The sequence below is a fragment of the Vespula vulgaris genome, chromosome 3, assembly GCF_905475345.1.
Source record: "Vespula vulgaris chromosome 3, iyVesVulg1.1, whole genome shotgun sequence".
Lineage (NCBI taxonomy): Eukaryota > Metazoa > Arthropoda > Insecta > Hymenoptera > Vespidae > Vespula > Vespula vulgaris.
This window is the reverse complement of record NC_066588.1, coordinates 3,384,136-3,407,500: the sequence shown is the minus strand read 5'-3', so window position 1 is coordinate 3,407,500 and position 23,365 is coordinate 3,384,136. Positions and strand designations below refer to the sequence as shown.

Here is a 23,365-nt window from a genome sequence, read left to right as displayed (position 1 = left end):
ATAACAATATATGTATCTGTATTAAAATATTATATAATACATTTTATATAAGGATATGTGTATATAATATATATATATATATATATATATATATATATATATTGTATTATATAATTATATTACATAATAAAGCGTCAGATTAATTTACCGTCTTATATAAAATTCGTTTCGGTAATTACTATTAAAAATATCGATCAATATTCTTTCTCTATTTTATTGTTATCAATCCGATGAATGACGATCCAAAAAACTTGACAATATTCGAACGATTACACAAGATCAAATTCTATTTGATTGACGCATCAAATTATTTTCATTCATTAATATTTAAAATCGGTAATAATCGCTTGATCAAAACTCGAGCGATAATGAATGAAAAATTAGAAAGGAAGAATTACATTTTAATAACAACAACAACACCAACAACAACAACAACAACAACAACAACAACAACAACAACAACATTAATAATAATAATAATAATAATAATAATAATAATAATAATAATAATAAGAACAACAACAACAACGATCATGACGACGATAATAGTGACAGTAATGATAGCGATGATAGCGATGATAACGATACTGACGATGGCGATGATGGCAGCAATGGCGGCAATGGCGGCGGCGTTAGCGATGATGGCGGCGACGATGACGATGACGATGATATGATGATGATAATGATAATAACGGCGGCGGCAACATCAACGACTATGACGATGACCATGTTGGTGACGATGATGGTGATGATGACGACGACGACGACGACGATGATGATGATGACGATGATGACGACGATGATGACGACGATGATGATGACGATGATGATGATGTTGATGGTGATGACGATGACGATGATGATGATGATGTTGATGTTGATGGTGATGATGACGACGACGACGATGATGATGATGATGGTTGTAACGACAATGACAGGAAACATGAACCGGTAATGGTCTTGCAAACGTACGCGGTCATCATCGTTCTCTGGAATGCTGGGAATATCAATTCTCGTGCGGTCGTTCACCCTCTCTCGCGCCTCAGCTATGTTCGGCTCGACTTCATCCGGCTCGAGCGGCCATTCTCAAGTGCGCATGCGCAAGCTGATAGGATCCCAAGTGATGTTGCTAGAATCGACTCGTTGATAATCGAGTTCGTTCGATCGATCGATCGATAGATCGATCGGTGGATCCTATTAGGTTCCTTATTGTTTTCTTTTTTCTTTTTCTTTTTGTTCTTTTTTTATTCTTTTTTTGTTATATATAATAATTTTTTTTATATTTTTTTATATTGTGTGTATTTATGTTATTATTGTTATTATTATTTAAAAAGACATTTTATCTTTTTTGTGATGTTTTTTTATATTGTATATTATTATTATTATTATTTAAAAAAAGACTACATTTTTTATGATATATATTTGCTTTATATACTAATAAACACATATAGTAATAAACAATATTGTATATAGTATATGTAATATAATATACATATAGATACTACTACTACTACTACTAGTACTACTACTACTACTACTACTAGTACTACTACTACTACTACTACTACTACTACTACTACTACTACTACTACTACTATTACTACTACTAACTACTACTACTATTACTATTACTACCACTACTACTATATACATATATTGCGGGGTGGTTTTGATGGTGTTCGACCTTTGCCCGAGGGACTCTCGCGTTCTTGCGCTTAGGGATCGCATTTGAGAAACGAAGTTCGCCTGGAATATCTTGCCGATATTTTTAGATCGTTGGATGCTCGCTGTTTCGTAATACGTCGCCGGTAATACCGGCGGTAATACCAGAACATCTCGTTAAATCTTACAGACCTATTACGGGCTCGAATAATATCTCGGCTTTCGTGAAAATAAGCTTTTCGAAGTGACTGTACCGGATTTCGCATGATTTCTGCATTTCTCGATGATTTAAATAGAATATGCAGATGTCGTTGGTGCCGTTAGACCGTTTGCTCTTTTCCTTTTACTTTTCTTTTTCTTTTTCTTTCTTTCTCTTCTTGCGTCTTTTCTCCTTTTTTTTTCTCTTCTCCTTCGCTTTTCTTTTCTTTTTTGTTTATTTTGTTTTATTCTCCTTTTCTCCGTTTTTTTTTCTTCACTCGCCCTTTTTTAAAACTTTCTCGCACTCAAACGAGAGAGCCGGATGGTTATTTTTGAAATTCGTATCAACAAACTTTCGATGATACCTTTTGTACTCGCGTACTTTGCCCTCTCTCAACTCGAACATATGTTAACTGATGTGTTAGTATTAGTGTGATATTCGTGCCGCCATTTTGGTATTTATAAATAAGCCGAATTTTTTCGTATTATTTTTTTATTAACGTATGCGTTAGAAGAACATAGGATGGGATTGCAATATTATTTAGATTTATATAGCCAATTTATTTCTTTTTTCTCTTTCTAAATGCATTTGATTCCATCGTATCCTTTTCTTGTCGATTCGATTAGAGACAAAAAAAATTTTTTTTTTTTTTTAAATTTATTAAACTCTATCACATTACTCTACGTATTGTTACTGTTATGAAGATCCTTCGTAGCCATTTTATATATATATATATATATATATATATATATATAAATTCACGGAATTCATTTCAATTGTTTTTATTTCGGTTTGCTATTTTTCGTCAAATTTATGATCGAAATTCCAGACAATGAGGAAATAAAAAAAAAAAGAAAAAAAAAGAAAAATGAATAGAGTATATATAGTCGAGCCTGTAACTCTTATCTTCATTATATTTTCTAACCAACGCGTTCCATTCAGTATGGAATTCCTTTGGTGATTAATATTGTTTAGCGGAAGCCAAGATAAATTGTCCCGGCTTCAATGGTCCAACTGAAAGGCACGAGTTAGCGTAGGATAGAACATGACAGCTGGTGATCATCTTACGGATTATCTTATAAAGTAGGGTTAAGTCGTTGCTGTTGCTAAATGTCGCATTGATTTAAAGGTCGAAAGAAAAGAATAAGATAAAAAAAGAAAAAAAAGATAAAGGAGTCGTAATAAATCTGATCTATTTAAAAATTTTCTTAGTAAACAAAGCAATTTTTATTCTCTTTATTTTTTTATTGTATCTTTTTATTTTATTATATTTTCTTACTTTACGATATGGATCTTTCTGTTCGGTTTTTTTTTTTTTCTTTTTATTCTTACATTAATCATTTCAACAATCAAATTTAAATATGGATAATTATTTTCAATATTTGAAATTAAATATATAAGTCATGTAACAGTAAGATTATGTCATACAAAAAATAGAAATACAAGTATAGAAATGTAATAATATAATATTAATGTTATATATATACACACACATATGATAACACAAATAAAAATATGATAATATTATAATGAAATTGTGTGTGTGTGTGTGTGTGATATGTGTATGTGATTGATGCAACAAGTTTAAAATATAGTAATAATATAATATTAATATTACATATACATACACAATAAAAAATATAAAAAATATGATAATACTATAATACAAAAAATGATATATCATACCAAAAATAGAATATATAATAATAATAATAATAATAATAATAATAATAATAATAATAATAATAATAATAATAACAAACAATTTTTATCTTAATTATATAAAGTAATTGTTTAGAAGCTAATTAAGTGATTATCGAGACTTAGCGTTTTATCATTCGTTAAAATTCATATTCTTTGGAAATTACAAATCCTCTATGTAAGTAAGTAAATAAGTACGTATGTAGGTACACTCGGTTGCATTAAATGGAGTATTTACACACATACATATATAAATATATACGTTGATTTAACGAGCATGCGTTCGTAGCTTGCCAAGGAAAACCCATGAGCATTTCTCGGTAACACGCACTTGTCCTGTACCCTTTGAAATTACGTTCTATGTACTTACGTATATTCATATCAGAGCTTTCACAACTGAGTTGTCGTATGTAATAACGAAATACATTTCATTTTTTATATTTCCTTCATTATTTGTGTTAAACGAAGTCGTAATAATAAATTAATTATACATGTATTTGTTACATTATATGCAATGTATTATTATACATAATGTATAAGGTATGTGAGCATATAACGAACATAATTATAATTGATATATTTATAATAATTTATTATTATATATCGATTATTATTATTATTATTATTATTATTATTATTATTATTATTATTATTATTATTGAATATTTTCCTTTTGCATTTTTAATAGAAAAAATTTCTACGTAGGTAAAAAAAATAAAATTTATTTTTTACGAGTGTTATCGTATAAAAAAAAAAAAAGAAAGAAAGAAAAAAGAAAAAAATTGCGAAACTTTCTTCCTCTTCTATTTTATTTTTTCTTTTCTCCCCTCAAAAAAAAAAACAAAAGAAAAGAAAAACCGATAATTTCCAAGATAAACGATAGCTAATAATAACACGAATATATACTTGTACTTTACGTATCCGTGCGATCAACAACATGCTCGATAATTTTTTGTCGTATAAAATGCAAAAAAAAAAAACAAGAGAAAAAAATAAGGAGGAAAAAAAAAGAATATAAAAAATATATATTCATAGATACAAGTATATAATACGTAACGTCAATATAAACTTTTTCATGTTTGCGCGTTATTACAGAGGATGGAAGAAATGTAATAAGAGAAAAAGGAAAATCGAGATAAGGACGTAGAAATTTTTATGAATGAAACCACTTCGTTCTTTAAACAAAAGTACGATAAGAGATCAAAAGAATTAAAAGTGGGAAAAAAAAAAAAGAGAGAACGTGAAGCGTGAACGTTTTACGTTTTCTACGAATAGAATAGAAGTTGAATGCTCTCTCTCTCTCTCTCTCTCTCTCTCTCTCTCTCTCTCTCTCTCTCTCTCTCTCTCTTTTTCTCTTTTTCTCTTTCTGTCTCATAGTAAATCGCATCGTGAGTATTTACTTCTCGGAGCTTACAAATTAATTAACCTCATTAGCTGGTGCAGGGTGTTACATGAATGAGAAATGCCAAAGAGTTGTGACTTACGGTCTCGGGACATCGAACCATGCTTTATTAATTGCACCAATGTCAAGATATACTGTGTATGTGTACGTATGTACGTATGTATATATGTATGAACGTATGAGCGTGTATATACACTCGACGTGTTAAGTACGCGGTTAAATGAGTAATTTAAATTCAAAAGAGGAAGAGAAAAAATAAAAATAATAATAATAAAAATAATCAAAATAATAATAATAAAAAGAACGTTGGTGAGACTAGTAGAACATCAAAACCGGTTACGCGTTTATCCGTGTAGAAAAAAGGGAGAAAGAAAACTAAAAATATTCGCATGATTTACGCGAGATATTTCAACAGATAATTTCTTTTTTTACATATCTAATTATTTTGAAGCACATTCGTCAAAGTAGAGATATACTCGTTGAATTTTTATTTATTTATTTATATATATATATATATTTACTTATTTATTTGTTTATTATGAGTATTCGAGAATAGAACGAAAGATGATGGATCAGGAAGATGGATTTTATTCTTTATTTTATTTTTTTATCATTACTTCTATTCGTGTTGGCCATTTTTTATACGTGTAAAAATGATATCGACGATAATCGCATGAATTATTGAAAAGAAAAAGAAAAATATATAAGTAAATCTTGAAATTTATTAAGATTAGAATTAGTAATTAGAAAGCTACAAATTTTTTCTATTTCCTAATGATTACGTACGAAGAAAAGATAACATCAATAATAATAGTAATAATCAAGTCGTCATCGATTTTTATTAAAATTTTCGATCGTCAGATAAAATAGTTTTCGTTGTTACCGACTGTATATTTCCGTCTTAGTTAACCCCACTGTTTCTTTTACCTTTAATAATAAATTACTGATAGATTATTATTAAACTTTAAAAAAAGAAAAAAAGAGGAAACATTGTGTTTCACATACTCACATTTCCATATATATATATATATATATATATATACATACACACACATATACATATATACACCATATGGAATGAAAAAAAAAAAAAGAAAGAAAACCCCCGATCGATCGTGAATTTCTTTCGCCATGATTCTTTCAAAATGGCGATAACATTTAACGAACGACTCGACGGGATGAACCCGTGAACTAAAGGAAGGTAGGAATGGAGAATGGGAGGGTGGGTTTGGGTTGGGGGAGAAAGGCATTCGAAACCTGAAAGAGAAACAGACCCGGAACGTGTGTCTTAAGACGAGTATAAACTCACGAAGAGAAGATGGCAAAAGTTTTATTTTCGGCCATTTCTTCGGCCAAAAATATTCGCGCCACTTTCTGTGGAGTAAGAGAGAAAGAGAGAGAGAGAGAGAGAGAGAGAGAGAGAGAGAGAGAGAGAGACAAAAAGAAAGAGAAGGAGAAAGAAAGAGAGAGAGACATAGCTTAACCCTGTAGGATGGGGTATGGTGTCGGTTACCTAATTATAGTTGCATAGAAATCTGTAAGGGGACACCGAGAAGAGCGAGCCGCACCTTATGTATGCACCCTAGCATCGTAACACGCTTGCGCGTAAACCTCTTCCTTCTCTCTCTCTCTCTCTCTCTCTCTCTCTCTCTCTCTCTCTCTCTCTCTCTCTCTCTCTCTTGCTCTCCCTTTCCACTTACGCTCGGATACTTCTCGCTTCCCGGATAAACTTTACTTTTCAGGGATGACAGGCCACAGCCTTGAGTCCTCTCTCTCTTCTCTCTCTTCTCTCTCTCTCTCTCTCTCTCTCTTTTTCTTTTTTATTCTTTTCTTTCTCTCTCATTCGCTCTCTTTCTCTTTCTCTCTCTCTAGTTTTCTTTCTTTCCCTTTCGTGTCATACGTGTCATTTGATCGCACGTGGAATTTTTCTATATGTCACACTTTACGATTGACGCCATTTTCTCGCCCCTTTTTCTTTCTATCTCTCTGTCTCCGTTCGTCTGCTTCTTTTATTTCTCTGTTTTTTTTTTCTTTCCTTTTCTTCTCTTGTTTTTTTTTCTTTTCTTTTTTTTTTTTTTAGTTTTCGATCCGCCTATTTTTACGCTCGTTTCACTTTTTCTTTCTCTTTTTATTTGTCTTTTTTATGTCGTTAATAATCCTCATCAAATAATTCTTTTTTTCTTATTTGTCTTATTTGTTTTATTTTTCATTCTATTTACGTCGTCGGGTATCAGCGAAATATTTGAGAAATGGAATTTTGTCAAGGAACTTTTCTTTTTTCTTTCTTTCTTTCTTTCTTTCTTTTTCTTCCAATCTCCTTTTTGACATTCGTATCGTTATTTTTTCGTTATTAATCTTTTTCTCTTTCTTATGAAAAATAAAAATATTAATGAAAAGTGAACTATTAAATCAATACTCCTATTAACACTTGAACATTATTACAAATCGATTTTTGCATTCTTATTAATATTTCCTTTTATTTATTTCTTTTTTGAAAAATGATTACCATATCACCATCATTTTTATCATACTATTTTTTACCTCTCTTCGTTTTCTTTCTTATTTTTTAAATCTAATTTAATTTCTTTTTTTTTTTTTTCTTTTTCTATTGGTTTCGGCAGATGAGTTTAATTCAAGGATTACCTATATATGCAAAACGAGATACGTTAATCGAAAAACCACCTGGGTGGGGATCTATCACGATCCTGTGTCGATCGAAAAGCTTAACCCATAAATTATTCATTGAACTCCTAGACAAAGGGTGCCAATGTAAATTTGCATCGACGTTCACGAATGTCATACACACACACACACACACACACACACATAAATATACAGAAAAGCAAACCATTACTTCTTCCACGAACATAATCGTTTAGCTATGATGAAAGCGTTGATCTCTGCGATCGTTCGATCGCATAAACCGAGTTAATTAATACCCATAGAGAAAAAAAGATAGAGATAGATAAAGAGAGGAAGAGAGAGAGAGAGAGAGAGAGAGAGAGAGAGAGAGAGAGAGAGAGAGAGAGAGAGAGAGAGAGAGAGAGTGATATTGGCTAACTGGTTTCTTGCTAATGAAAATAACGTTGAATCATTGTCTTAATGATCCATATTAAAGATATCTTTTTACAACTCGTTTTACGATAGTCTCCATTTTTATTTATTTATTAATTTATTTATTTATTTATTTTTTCACATTATTTATTTTTCTTTTTTCCTCTTTTTTTTTATCAAGGATTTTAATTAATTCTCGATAAGACCAGGATAAGTTCTTACTTTCGATATATTTCACCGTTTATATTGGTGTTTTTTTTTGTTTTATTTTTTTTATTCTATTTTTTTATTTTTTATCTTACAAAATAATCCAATGTTATGCAGATGATATGAACTCGTGTCGTGTGTGTACGTGTGTGTATGTATGTACGAAATGTATTCGTTTCTCTTTTAGTTTCTCTTTTAGTAATTCAATATCTTTTGCTATTTGATGTGTGTGTATCTACACACACACACACACACACACACACACACACACACACACACACACGCGCGTATATATGTATGTACATATGTATAAAGAAAAAGTCTCTCGTGATATTTGAAGCTAGATATTTCTTATATCATCTTTAGGATCGTATGTCGATGAAATTCTAATATTAACGATAATGTAAAAGTTTTTTTGTTTAAATTTACGGTTGACGTTTACGATGATTCCTGTAAAATCTCCCAACATTATTTTACGAGCTCGTATATATACACTATACAAGAAAAAAAAGATATATATATATATATATATGTGTATACACATATATTTATATACGATATGTACATATCGTATATATTTCATTTCATTTTATTTCGATTCACGTATATTCGACATATTATATTATATTTTATTTTATTTTATTTTATTTTTCTTTTCCTTTCATATTTATATGTATATATAAATTTCATCTGTATATGTAGATATTATTTCATTTTCTATTTATATATATATATATATATTTTTTTATCTTTTTTTTTTTCTATATGTGTGTGTATATCTGTGTGTAAATCTCATGATATAATATATGAATAAATAAAATATTTAAATAAATGAAAAAATGAACGTATTTCACGTACCAACGTGTACATTTACATTCGTGAAAGGTATGTTCGTTTTGATTCGATTAATCGAATTCCTTGATTCGATCGATAAATGGTGGGAGTGCAGAATAAAAGCAATATAGTTCGCGGTTTTCCGTAATTGCCAGGAATCTTTGGGTAGAAAGCACGTCGTACGAATTATTAATAGACGCCTTTGAAAATAGCTAAACGTTGTGTGACCTAAACGTTGCTAAGCGCGCCGTACAGGTATTTACGGAATGCGTTTATTATCCGGTTTAAATGTGTATGTAATCTACTCAGGTATATAAGTTCACCCACCCACCCACAGACACACACACACACACACATGCACCCACTTGCATGCATAAGCAGATGTATATACAGATAGAATTGCAACATATCGTGGCCGGATGTAAAAAAAAATAATAATGCATGGGAGTGAGTATACTGTTTGGATGTGCATTTTTTTATTCTTTTTTTTTTGTTTTATTTATCTTTGTTTTTTTCTTTCTTCTTCTTTCCTTTTTTTTTTTACAGTCCAACTCGTAACAAAAATTTGTTTATTATCTCAAAACTGATTCGATATGTTTACTTTTAATCACGCTGATTGATTAAATTTTTTCTTGTGTATGCTTCGACAAATCGAAAAAGAATTGTACGAATCGATTATTCTTGAAAATTCTTTATCAAATAATCATTGAAATAAAATGTTTCTGATAATATGTAAGATAATTGGGGAGGGGAGAAAGAAAGAAGAATAATACGTAATTCAATATGCATAAAATATATTTTTCATTTCTTAGAAAATTCCAATAGAGTCAATATTATTTAAAAGGAAGAAAGAAGAAAGAAAATCGATAACAATAATTCGTACGGATCGGAAAGAAAAGAAAAAGAAATGATGGTCGATTAATTAACGTAAAATAAAATTGTAATGAAGTCAAAAGTATTGAAAAGGAAAGAAATAAAAGAACAGAATTGAAACAACAAATTCTTAGAAATCGGAATGTAAAATATTTGGCATAAAAATCAAATTCGATGGATGACACACGATGATATTGATAATAAATAAATTTGAAAGAAATGAAAAAGTGATATCGTTATTATTGACCTTAACAAAGATCATCTTTATACTTTAAAATATTATTTTATTTGGATTTTCTGTTTCTTATTCAGGATTTTTTTGATCGAAAAATTTTGTGAGATAAAAAGTATTATATTAGCCTTACATACTAGAATATATATTAGACCCTTCGATATATATATATATACATATATACGTGACACACACACATATATACACACATACATACACACTTATATATCTAGATAGAAATTTGTATTTATTAACGTGGGACACTAGGGATGTGGAGTCGTAACATCTGGGGAAAGAAGATAAGGGGTGAATTTTTGAAGGGGAAAGGGATAAGTTCAAGGGGAATAGAACCGATGTAATCGTTCGAGTGAAAGCTCTTAGACCTTACTAACTTATTTATTTTCTTTGAGATAACATAGTTGAGTATTCGGGATCCCGAGGAAGATTATTCTTTATCTCTCGTTTTTTCTTCGTTCCTTTTTATCGTTTTTTATAAACAATACGTTTGTTAACAAATTTGTACAAATTATTATCGTGAACATGATAATGTGCATTAATGATTAATGAATTTATCGACAAGTTTTTTTTTATTCTTTTTTATTCTTTTATTTATTTTTTTCTTTTTTTTTTCTTTTGAATTAACGGACTTTCGAAAAACAAAAGTGATTGTTTAAATCACTTAGGAACTTTTCGAGTTTTGCTCGCTCTGTATTTCTAATAGGAATATATATGTATATATTATTTACATAAAAAAGAATATTTGTTATATACAAAAAAAAAACGCAAGATTATATTATTATAAATACATAATAGATTCTATAATTTTTAAAAAATTATATCGAAAGAAACAAAAGGAGAACGCGTTGCATTAGAAAAGAAATTCACTATTCAAAAGAAGAAAAGAAAAGTACGATATAATAAAGAGAAAATTTAGAAAATGAAGAGAGTGTATAAACAAAATTTAAAGATCACTTTCAAGTGTATGCATACTTCAATGCAGCGCGATGATAAACAATATCTCCTTCACCGAGGAAAGTCTGTTACTTACGTAACCAAGAAATAGAGATAGAGAAAGAGAAAGAGAGAAGAGAAGAGAAGAGAAAGAGAGAGAGATAGAGAAAGAGAGAGAGAGAAAGGGAGAAGGAGAAGGGTACCTTACGATAGACGTCTGACAGTAGAGTAAGCTATTCGACGGTGAGAAAACAAAAGTGGACTATCGCTTTCGTTCGTTCCTACGTTCCTACGTTCGTTTCATTTCGTTTCATTTCGTTTCGTTTCGTTTCGTTTCGTTCGACGATGCCGCCTTTGGTCAGAGTGGCTTTTCCGGCGACACAGTATGCCACGGTGCGATGCTCGCGCATCGTTTAATCGCGGTAGTGTGTCATTCTAAAAATAGAGCGGGAGATTTGAACGAGTTAGAGTAAGAGCGGAGGAGACTTAAGAAAGAAGGAGAAAGAGAAAGAGAGAGAGAGAGAGAATATTATGACCGAGTCTTAAGTGAGAGAGAGAAGGAGAGAATGAGTCGTAGAGAAACGAGAAAGAGAAAGAGAATTACGACCCAGTCTTAAGTGAAAGAGAGAAAATGAGTCGTAGAGAAGCGAGAAAGAGAAAGAAAATTTTGTCTGAGTGTTTATCGAGCAAGAAAGAGAGAGAAAGAGAGAGAATGAGTCGTAGAGAAGCGAGAAAGAAACAGAGAATTTTTGACCGAGTGTTGAGTGAGAGAGCGAGAGAGAGAGAGAGAGAGAGAGAGAGAGAGAGACTTAACACAGACTCGGTCGTGAACCCGAAGAACGACCTCGGAGTAACGTCGGAGAAAGAGATGGAGAGATAACACGAGCAGGGTGTATATTCCTGTATCCTGAGTGAAAGAAAGAGAAAGAGAGAGAGAGAGAGAGTAATCGTATATATGTTAAAAAAAAGTAGAATGATGAAAAGATGAAAAAGACGAAAGTGTTAAATGAAACATTCAATAGATAAATGATTTTATTTAGATAACGTTGATGTACATATATATTGGATCCAAGGTAGAGAGCTTAAAACATTACATTACGTATTTAAAAGTCTTTTCTTTTATTTCTTTTCTTTTCTTTTTTTTTTGTGTTTCTTTACTTATTTACTTTATTTTATCTTTTTTTTTTTTCTTTTTGAGGTCATGAATACGTGCGTGTATGTAGATATAGTCTGCTTTTTTCTCTATTTTCTTTTTTTTCTCTCTCTCTCTTTTTTTTTTTTTTTTGAGAATATAATAGAGCGAGAGAAAGATAGAGAATGAAAGGGCGCATGCGCCCTTACAAAACGCTACTGGGCTTGACGGGCATGCGCGATTCCATCCACGTTCGGACCACTTTCTAATTTTGAATCTACTATCTTTCTCTCTCTCTCTCTTTTTCTCTCCAGTTACGCGTATGTATGTGTGTGTGTGTGTTAGTTTACGCTGGAATCGAGTTGGTCTCCCGAATGTTTATAAACTGTTACACTCGCTAGGGCTCTATTCTGGAATTTATCAGAGTCTCTCTCTTTCTTTCTCTTTCCCATTTTCGATTCCCCATGAAGATAAGAAAAAAAGTTCTTCGAGAGAGCATATACTATAGAAGCTTCTTTATGAAAATCGTGGATGATCTTTCGAAAAATGTGCGAAATTCAAACGTATCCTTCGTTCGTTCGTATTATATATTAAAGAATGTTTTTTGATATATTAAAGTATATAAATTTTATGTATTAAAGAATAATTATATATTAAGGAATATTTTTATAGACGAAAAGAAAGTAAATAAATAAATGAATGAATGAATGAATGAATAAATAAATAAATTATTGCTTAACGCGTCGAACGTGAGGCCGCGCGTTTCGTGTATATCGGCCCTACCTATACGAAAATTGCATTATATTTATGCGTCACACATTATTATATATTATAATTATGCATCAGCCGATGATATTATGTTATTACGATGGGTTCCATGATCGCTATTTCATTTTATACAAAGTAACCGCAACGACCTAAACGAACAGAGTCCTACTTTGGGTCCCATCGCTGGCCCACCCGACATTAAACGTTTCAACAACGAAGGACGAAACGTTGCGAACGTGGTAATCGGACGACGTATATACAGGGTGTCTCATTTTTAAACGGATATGGCCAAACATTTTTCTGATTAAAAAAAATTTTTCTTTTGGTCTTTAGTTTACAAACAAATGTTTCGAATAAAAACAAGGTATTAAGTTAAGTTTAAGGAATCGGAAAGAACTTTTTTCTTGGAAATAAAAATCTGCGAAATCAATACGAAACCAACGGATATCTACAGTGTACATTTTCGTCTACATTTTATCGAATTATGGCGTCTGCGAAGTTGAACAAAGTGTACATGAAAAAAAAAAAAATAAATAAAGAGAGAAGAGAATCACAAACTATCAAACTTTTGTTGGTAAAATTCGTTTATATAAAATCAGTAGATACTAAGATATTTGGTCATATCTATTCCTAAAATGAGATTGTATATATCTATATTTTTATCTATATATAATATATATTGTGTGTGTGTGTATGTATATATATAACGAATTGCAGAAGAGTGAAAACTAGAAGAGGGTATTCTACCTATTCTAGAGTTTCAGATTTCAATTTGAAAATATACGTACCTGTGATGGTGATAGTGGTGGTTGGTGAGGATAGTGGTGGTGGTGATGGTGATGGTGTCGTCGTTAAAGCATAACGACACGGACGTAGGGAATATCTAATAATAGGATATTTGGCTTGCTGGCCAACAACGCTGACTGGCCTCAGGTTCTCTTAGATCGTTCGTTCGTTCGTCCGCTCTTCTCGAGTTCTAGAAAAGTTGTCTGTACTTCCGTTTATCTCCTTTGAATATTACGAGAAAATTATTTCGTCGTCTCTCTAACATTAGAAGAGAGAGAGAGAGAGAGAGAAAGAGAGAGAGAGAGAGAGAGAGAGAGCGTGCATGTATGCGCGCGTGTTCACGTCAATAAATTTGAATGAATATAATAGCATTAAACGACGTCATCTTTTTTTTTTGCCTTTCAAAATTACTTAATGATATTATATATGTATTTTTTTATGTATATTATATTTTTTATGTATATAATATATATAATAAATATTATATATATATATTGTATTAATTAATTTAAATAATTTATTTGTTATTTAACGTTAAACATAATGATATATATATATATATATGTATTAATTTTTTTATTGTAATATTTTATTTTATGGATATTGTTTGGTTAATGCTATCTTTTCATTATTACTTAATCTATATTTCCTCTTTACTTTTTATTAATATTTGAAATTAATTATACCGAGTTATAGTCGGGCATATAAGAATTTGATAACCAAAAAACAATTGTTGTATTTTAAGTAATTAAAATTTCTTGGACATGAAAAATTTTGATTGTGGTAGCTAATAGATCTTGAAAATTCTACGTGGTGTGAACGTAAAATACAGGATGTCGCATTTCAAACGATACGATCAAATATATTCCGTTTCTATATTCCGGCTCTATAAATGAATGTTTCAAAAAAAAAAGTAAAAAGAATGAAAATAAAAAAATAGAAGAAAAAGTTGTCAGATTTTGATGCGCTGGAAAATATGATATGCATCTAGCAGTTATCTCGTAATGGGATGCTGTTATCGGGATATAAATTTTTTTTTTTTATTTTTCTCTCCGTTTTTTTTTCTCTTTTTTTTTTGGAAATCGATACTTCGAGCCTGACAAAATATCAATACGAATTCAGTGTTGAATACATAGACGAGTAGAACGAGTCATAGAAATTTAACAAATTATGTCATTGTGTAAAAGATTATCACGTATCTTAAAAAATAAAATTGAACGAGTGATTTAAAAAAAAAGGTATTGGGACGATAGTTGTACAGTATAAACAGCTTTTATTTTAATATAAAACAAGATAATGACAAACGTAATAAATTTTGGCAGGATTTTGAACGTAAACGTAACGTGAAATTTGACAACGTACAGCTACGTTTTTCCATATTCTTCACGATCTATAAAAATATTTTGTTACAGTATTTTTCTGCAAAGGATGTCGTAAAAAAGAATCTCTATTTTTTTTTTTTACACACGCACATATATTTTTAATTATTTTTGGTGAAAATTAACGGCTAAACTGTTAAAGAATAATATCCCGTATGAAACCAAGTAAATTCTTTATTTACCGAACAATTAATTAATTCATCAAAAAAAAAGAATTTGGACGAACATAACGATACTTAATTTGATTGTAGGTGTCCTGGGGGTGAATTAGCGCGAGGGTGGAGTACAACTTGCGCAATAATGGCGGAGGTTGCAACGAAGAAGTCAATAAGCGTAGTAAGTAACAAGAAGAACGAGGTTTGCGGTGTTCAATCTAACAACGGTTTGATCGATTTGGATAACATTACCGCGACACATAACAAGCAACTAATATCACTCTGTGACAACAACGACGACGAGGACGATCTCGTTTTAACGAACAACACGCGCAACGAATTGGCAACGGAAGACAAGAGCCTTCAGGAATTGATAGAAAATGAATTGGCCTTGAGAATATGTTCGAACAACGGAGATAAAAAGAAGAAGAAGAAGAAGAAGGATGATGACGACGATGACGATGACGACGACGACGGCGACGACGACAATGACGGTAACGGTGACGGTGACGGTGACGATGAAATTGACGAGGTTGACGACAACAACGATATCGATAATCAAGATGAAAAGAATCGATTAGTAAAAATGGATGAAATTGAGGAACAACAAACTGGTCAGCCGGATACGGTAAAGAGGATTCTACTTGACCGACAGGAGGATCAATTTCGCGTTAACACTGATTTCATTGTTGCCGAATTAGAACATTGTGCGTTGATCGGGGAACCTTACGGTTACCAAAATGGCCACGTATCGCCTATAACCAATGTAAAGCCTGAAGATGGTGCCAATGAAAGTAAGAAAGAAATTGTAGATTTTGATAAGGATAAGATCGATGATGATGATGATGATGATGATGATGATGATAAGGATGCCATGATTATGAAGAAAACGAACGATGAAATCGAACGTGAAAGGAAGGAGAATGAAAAGAGTGAGGAGAAGGAGGAAGGATCGATCGAGAACGAGAACGATTTATTCTTAAGATCTACTAAAACGAATCGATCCAGCGAAGAAGTCATAGCTAATCTCGATGACGTTAAATTCGAATCCGATGATAATAACGTTGATGTTGAATCGAATCGATCGATGGAGATTAATATTTCTAAAGTCGTGGATAATTCCTCTCCTTTGTCTTGTGGCGACAAGTATCAACAGGAGGAGGAGGAGGAGGAGGAGGAGAATAAATTGATCGAGAGTAAATCATTTTTGAAAGATACGATTGAACTCGTGGAAACAGATTTAGGGAAGGATGAATGTCTTGAAAAGAAAACTACTTGGACGAACGAGCAGGAAGAAGTAATAATGGATGGTCAACAATCGGGAGGACAATTTTCCGACAATTTCGAGGATCCTGAACAAGTCGCATTGACGTCGGTTATCAATGATAAATTAAAAACGATCGATACGAAGGAATCGTTGATCGATAATACGACGGAATATTTTCGTAACGATGAAAATGTCGTCGTAGGAGGAAACACGACCAACAACGAGTCATCGGCTATGATTATGGATACGATCGCGGAGGTTACGAACAAAGTAATGGAAAGTCCTCAAGATGTTTCGTCGAACAAATCGAGAAGTTTCGACGACGTCACGTTGAGCCAATCGGAAACATCGACGGACGCTGCGAGTACTCAAGAATTCATCGACATGGAACGTCGTGTATTGAGCGAGGAAAATGAATCAAATGTAGAACGCAACGTCGTCGACGACGATGATACCAAAAAAATGTTGGAAGACGATTTAATAGATCGTAGAAACGACGTTACATTGTTGACGAGTTATAGCAATGAAACTACTAGGGAATTCGATTACGATGAGACTGCTAATGATTCGAGAAACGAGAGATTTGAAGATAACGATAAATGTCAAATGTCGGATTCAACGGTTTTGTTAGATAATACGGAGGTCGTCGTCAGCGCCCAAAATTTAGCGATCTTTTCTGAAAGCAAACGAGTAGAATCGTTGTTGATCGATTCGGTCGATCAATCGACCGATCAAGCTCATAAATTCGATTCATGGATGACCGTTGAGGAAGCAACGAGAATCGAGGAGGATGTTGAAATCGAAAAGGAGAGACATCACGAGGAAATATTAACGATAGAAAGGGAGGACACTAACGAGACGATCATAACCGATAGCGATAGGTCGACTCAAGACGATCACCTTGCTGCTTCCTCTCCCCGTGCACCCTTAGCTACTCCGGATGACGAGACGAGCGATATTATTAACGTGTGCGATGTAAGTGTTCGTTTGTTTGTTTTTTTATTTTATTTTATTTCTTTTTTTTGACTAATATAATTTATATCAATGGTGAGTAGCAATAATGGTTAATTGATATATACATACATATATATAAAGTATAGAGTAAATAATCTGAGACAGTGTCTGTGTGTGTATATAATACACATACATATTCCTTTTTTGGAATACTTTCGATCATTAAAAAAGATCTATTTATAACTTTTTCTTTTTCTTTCTTTTTTTTTTTTTTTTTTTAATAAACTTTTAGTAGGATACATTCTTTTTTTTCTTTTTTTTTTTCTTTTTTTTACTGAAATATTTTTATCGTTAGAATTAAAAACCTCATCGGAATTTTTAATATTAAATTTACGATCGTTGAATGTAAATTTAATGTTAAACTTAATGAAAAATTTTACTTAACGAAACTGTTGATAGTATTACATCGTATCATTAAAATTCTAATATATTTCTATGGTTAAGAATATTTTCGAAAGTTTTGGTAAAACATTCCACGCAGAAAATATTCGAATTGTACAAATATCATTCAGCTCATTCACTATTGATCATTCTACAATTTCTTTTTTTTTTTTCTTTTTTCAAATCATTTTTCATAATAACGCTTTCTCATTTAAACGTTAATAAATTTTTCATGCATTATAACTGATTTAACGAAACAAATTTTTTTGATAAAAAGCTTGCGAATGGATTGAGCATAAGCCAACTTGTAAAGCTTGTTCTTTTTTTTTATACATATATATATATATTCTTTTTTTATTTATTTAATTATGCGTGAGTATGTAGTCGAATTAACGTGAATGAAGCCTGACAAATTCACCTAATTTCAGAAAGCTCGGAGGCGATAACCTCGATCTACGCATATTTTTAAGCGTTAAGTAAATAATGATGTTGTATGATATAATAGTTCTTGGCTATTAGAATTTTTGCTATTAGAATTTGTTTGTTGTAATGCACGTGTTAGTTAAGAGGATCGATCCCGTGTATTTTCGTTCGACGACGTGCAGGTAAGACAATTATATTTATTATTGCGTTTATTCGCCTAAAGAATCATTTGAAAATTATTGCGATTAATAACAATTATTAATTGTGATTAGTAAAACTAATAAAAAGATAAAAAATGGAGAGGAAAGGAAATTGAACGAATTGATTCGTTCGAGCATATTATAAATTTACAAAAGATTCATTGAATCGTCATCAAAATTGAACGAATTTATGGATCATTATTTTTTCATTATTACATTTATGCAAATTATTTTTTTTTCATTTTCTAAATTAAATTTATTATTTCTGAGTTAAATTACTATGTGAATTATATTAATTATGATTTACATTATTGAATAAGATGGGGTATAAATTATTGAAATATTGATTGATATTAATTATTATATCATTTCTGTGCTATTTAAAAATATGATTATTATATATTTACTGTTTTACGAAATTAAATTATATTAAATTACATATTACGAAGTAAAAAAAGTGAATTATTAAATTTAATTATCGACAAATTATAAATTAATTTAAAATAAATAATAAATATCTGCGAATAATAAAATTTACTAATCATAGATTAAATTATCTAAAACAAACGTTAAATGATTTAAACGAATACAAAAATATAATAGTTAATATTATTATTAAATAAGAATTATTAAATTTATTATTTCTGAATTAAAAAAGGCTATATAATAAAAGATTATATAATTTTTATAAAAAAGATAATTATTTGTTATTATTAAAAGTATGTATAAATATTACATGATTTATAAATATAATAAGAACAAAGAATGAAAGAAAACAAAATTATGATTGACAAAATTATCGCGAATTGGAGGGATAATAATTAATTTTATCAATCTTCCTATCTAATCACTACCGATCATATATAAACTATACTATAAATAATATCTTAACAACAACAACGACAATAATAATAGTAACAGTAATAATATTAATAATAATAATAATAATAATAATAATAATAATAATAATAATAATAATAATAATAATAATAATAATAATAATAATAAGTACGTGATATATCGCGTTTATTATTGTTTATGTTCACGTTGCTTAGAAAAAAAATAAGAAATAAAAAAATAAAAAAATAGAAAAAAATATTAATACTGATCTAAAAACTCTTCATTGATAAACTTTATTATCGGTAAGATAAAAAAAAAACGAAAAAAAAGAAATAGAAGGGTGGGGGTAAAATATCGGATATCCACGCGATAAAACCTATGTACATTCTTTCGTCTATACGCACGTAAACACCGACACAATATATACACGCACACACACATATGTACAGTTAGATAGACTAGTATACATTTACTATAAAAGAGTCGTCGCGTAGGACGTGTAGCGTAACACGACGATCAGCGCGTGTCACCACGACCGGTAGTAGTCGAGTCATCGGAAGAAGGTATTTTTCAAGGTGGTTCAACGGCACGAGGCATAACTTCAAGAACGACTATAGTATCTCGAGCAAGAGTTGACCTCGACAACTCTAGATCGTTTCCACGCTTACTATATTGTCGATAATATCGATAGTAAATTCAAATCTATCTTTTTTTTTTTCTTTATTATTATTATTATTATTATTATTGTCGTCTTTTTTATTTTTTTATTTTTCTTCGCTAATATTTTTATTGGTTACGGTCTAATAAAAATATTTTTTTTTATATATTAAAAACATTCGACATATTAAATCCAAACAAATATAACACTTGATTGAGAATTTTCAATAATTTACATCTAAGTAAAGAGCATTTTGTATGTAGCATTTTTTTTCTTTTTTTTTTTTTTTTCATTGAAAAATTTGTATTATTTTATATTTAGATAAATAACAAATTATAGAACATTTGTTTCTTCTTTGTTGAAACACTTCTTATTTAATACGTTATATCTAAATAAAGTAAAAATATGTCTAAATAAAAACAATATATCGATATCGATTATATTATGAAACAAAAATATCACAAGAAATCCCTAAAATTGAAACTACTTCATCATACTTTTACATTATCAAAGTTATGCAAAATCTGTTCGACTTAGCCGATCGAGTCGGTAATCACGTTAACCCGATTACATGATAATCAACCAATTTTGATCTGATAAGAAAAAAATAGTATCAATGGGAAAAAATAAATCCACAAAATTAAAACTCTTTCTCTCTAACATTACCACATTTTCTACATTATCAAAATTATGCAAAATCCGTTGAATCGACTTAACCGATCGAATCAATAATCACGTTAATCTGATTACGTGATAACCAACCAATCGACCAAATAATTGTAATCGATATGACAGAAATAATTCTTTACATTTGGCTCTCGTTCGAATCTTTAAAGTCGTTTTGGCACTTCCTCTCTCGAGGACGTTCGCTAATGTAAGTCGGAACGTTCCGTCTCGGTGAATCCACTCAAGTCTAGTGTTCTGCTAGAAGTGTTGCCGAAGAGAAGGAACTCGAAGGGTTCCCCTTTCGAAGATACACAACACACACACATACACACAGACACATACACATATACATACACACGTTCACACAGACAGACAAATACATACATATACACGAACCGTTTCTCGTTCGAAAGAACACACGAGAAAGACAAATACATACATATACACGAACCGTTTCTCGTTCGAAAGAACACACGAGAAAGACTTGTATTCTTCGTCGACTCCGTCCCCCAACCCCCTCTCCAACCCTTACCCTCTCCACCTCCATACCTTCTCGATCCCACTTCTTCTTCTTTCGCTATCTTTCTCTCTCTCTCTCTCTCTCTCTTTCTTTCTTTTTCTCTCTATATCTATCTATCTCTTTCTCTCTCTCTCTCTCTCTCTCTCTCTCGTTCTTTCTCTCTTCTTTCTTTCTCTAGCTTTCCTTTCGTCTACAGTCAAGGTAGAAACGTCTTCGTCCTTTCGCATACTCGCTGTCGACGGTGATGGTGGTGCTTCGAAACTCAACGATCGTCAGTGACTTCTCGACGTCCTTTCGTCTTAAGGTTGGCTCTTCTTGTTAGTCGCGCGTTGTCGCCATTTTTTTTCCCTTATTTTTCTCTTCTCTTTCTCTCTCTTTTTAATTCTAATGAACGAAGTGATCTAAGTGAAATCTCTCCACACCCCCTCCTTTTCTTTCTTTAATCGTTTCATCCATCCCTTTTAATCGAAGCTTCTTAATCGTTCTTTTATACGTACACTGTGCAACTTTTAAACGATCCCTTCGTGAGGGTTCTTTTCTGTTTTTCTTTTTTTTTTTTTCTTTTTTTTTTTTTTTTTTTTTCTTCTCTGTTTTATCACCATTCTTGTGTCGTTCGATGGCGCCGAGGTGTATTATATGATCCCAGGTAAAGTAGTTGTAATTTATTTATTGCGAGTAGACGATATAAAGTAGGGGGTTAGAGTGAGTGAGAGAGAGAGAGGGTGAATATGTAACAAGGGTACGTAAGTACGTGTCGTCGCTACTTATTGTCGGAATTTATAAACGACCTGCGGCTGCTTTAACACGTCGTCTCTTTATAAATTTTCATTAAGCGAAGTAGGAAGTACGTTCCGTTGCCTTTGCCAACGCGAAATGCCGTTGAACTCGCGATAATACTTTTTGTCTACGTAACGTCGAAATCCTTGAAACGTGAGATTACGTCCGATAGGAAAATTTTAATGTAAGAATTTTACGATTATAACATGTGTTAATTGATGATTTTTTTTATCAATCTTGTTTTTTCGTTTTTATTTATAAATTTATTTTTGTTCCCTTTTGTTATCTTTCGGCTTTTGCAAAAATACAATTTTTTTGTTTTATAAATATATATTTTTAGGTATAATCCTTTAGAAAATGTTTTCTTCTTTTGCATTTCAAATATATAAATTATTTCGATATAAAATATGTATCCTTTTTTTTTTATGGGATATTACATATCAACGGTTATATGTCGGTACTGAAATTCTAAAGAAAAAAAGAGAGAGAGAGAGAGAGAGAGAACGTATATCCATAATATAGTCAAAATATACAAATTTTTCTATAGAACATTACATACATAATTAATATCTCTATTAACTAGGAATATTAAAAAATATAAATATTCTTAATAAAATTCCGTAATAAAATCCGTTCGTATTAAAATTCAAGGAATATTAAACAAAAATGAATAATATAATATTTAACAAATATAAACATAATTTAAATATATACATATTTTATATGTAATACACACACACACATATAACATATATTATGTATACATACATTTATATATCCTAACATACTACACCGACCATATCAATATTAAAATCCAAATAGATAAAAATCCATATCGTACGAAGAAAGTAAAAAAAAAAGAAAGAGAAACAAATAAAGAAAACAGACAAATGTATAAAAGACAAATATATAAAAATAACAAAAAAGCCAAACCAAAATAAAACAAAACAAAAAATAGGAAATTGCCATTAAAACTTTCTCGCTACGTGAGATCAATATTATCGAAATTTTATATCGGGAAAGTAAGTCAGGAGGACGAGAGACGAGCTAGAATAATCATACGACCTCTCATCCTCTCTCTCTTTTCATCTCTTTATCTCTCTCTCTCTCTCTCTTTCTCTTTCTCTTTCTCTGTTCGTCGCACACTTTTTATTTTGTTTTGTAGAAACTTGATTTGGGATCGTACGGTACCGAATTATCTTTATCGTCAGTTTAGATCGTCTCTTAGTCTCTTTCGGTTAAGAATACACACGGTGAATGGTCGAGCAAAGAAAACTATATTAA

General features: G+C 30.9%; 1 protein-coding gene across 18 annotated transcripts in view; it reads left to right on the top strand.

The window, feature by feature from the left end:
* The window catches only part of LOC127062425 (myb-like protein X), a 101,340-nt gene that overhangs the window by 34,140 nt on the left and 43,835 nt on the right, over window positions 1-23,365 (top strand). For all 18 annotated transcript variants that reach the window (XM_050990633.1, XM_050990639.1, XM_050990638.1 and 15 more), the window contains one exon: window positions 15,432-17,577. In XM_050990633.1, coding sequence (XP_050846590.1) covers window positions 15,432-17,577 — 2,146 coding nt within the window. The remainder of the gene's footprint in view (window positions 1-15,431; window positions 17,578-23,365) is intronic.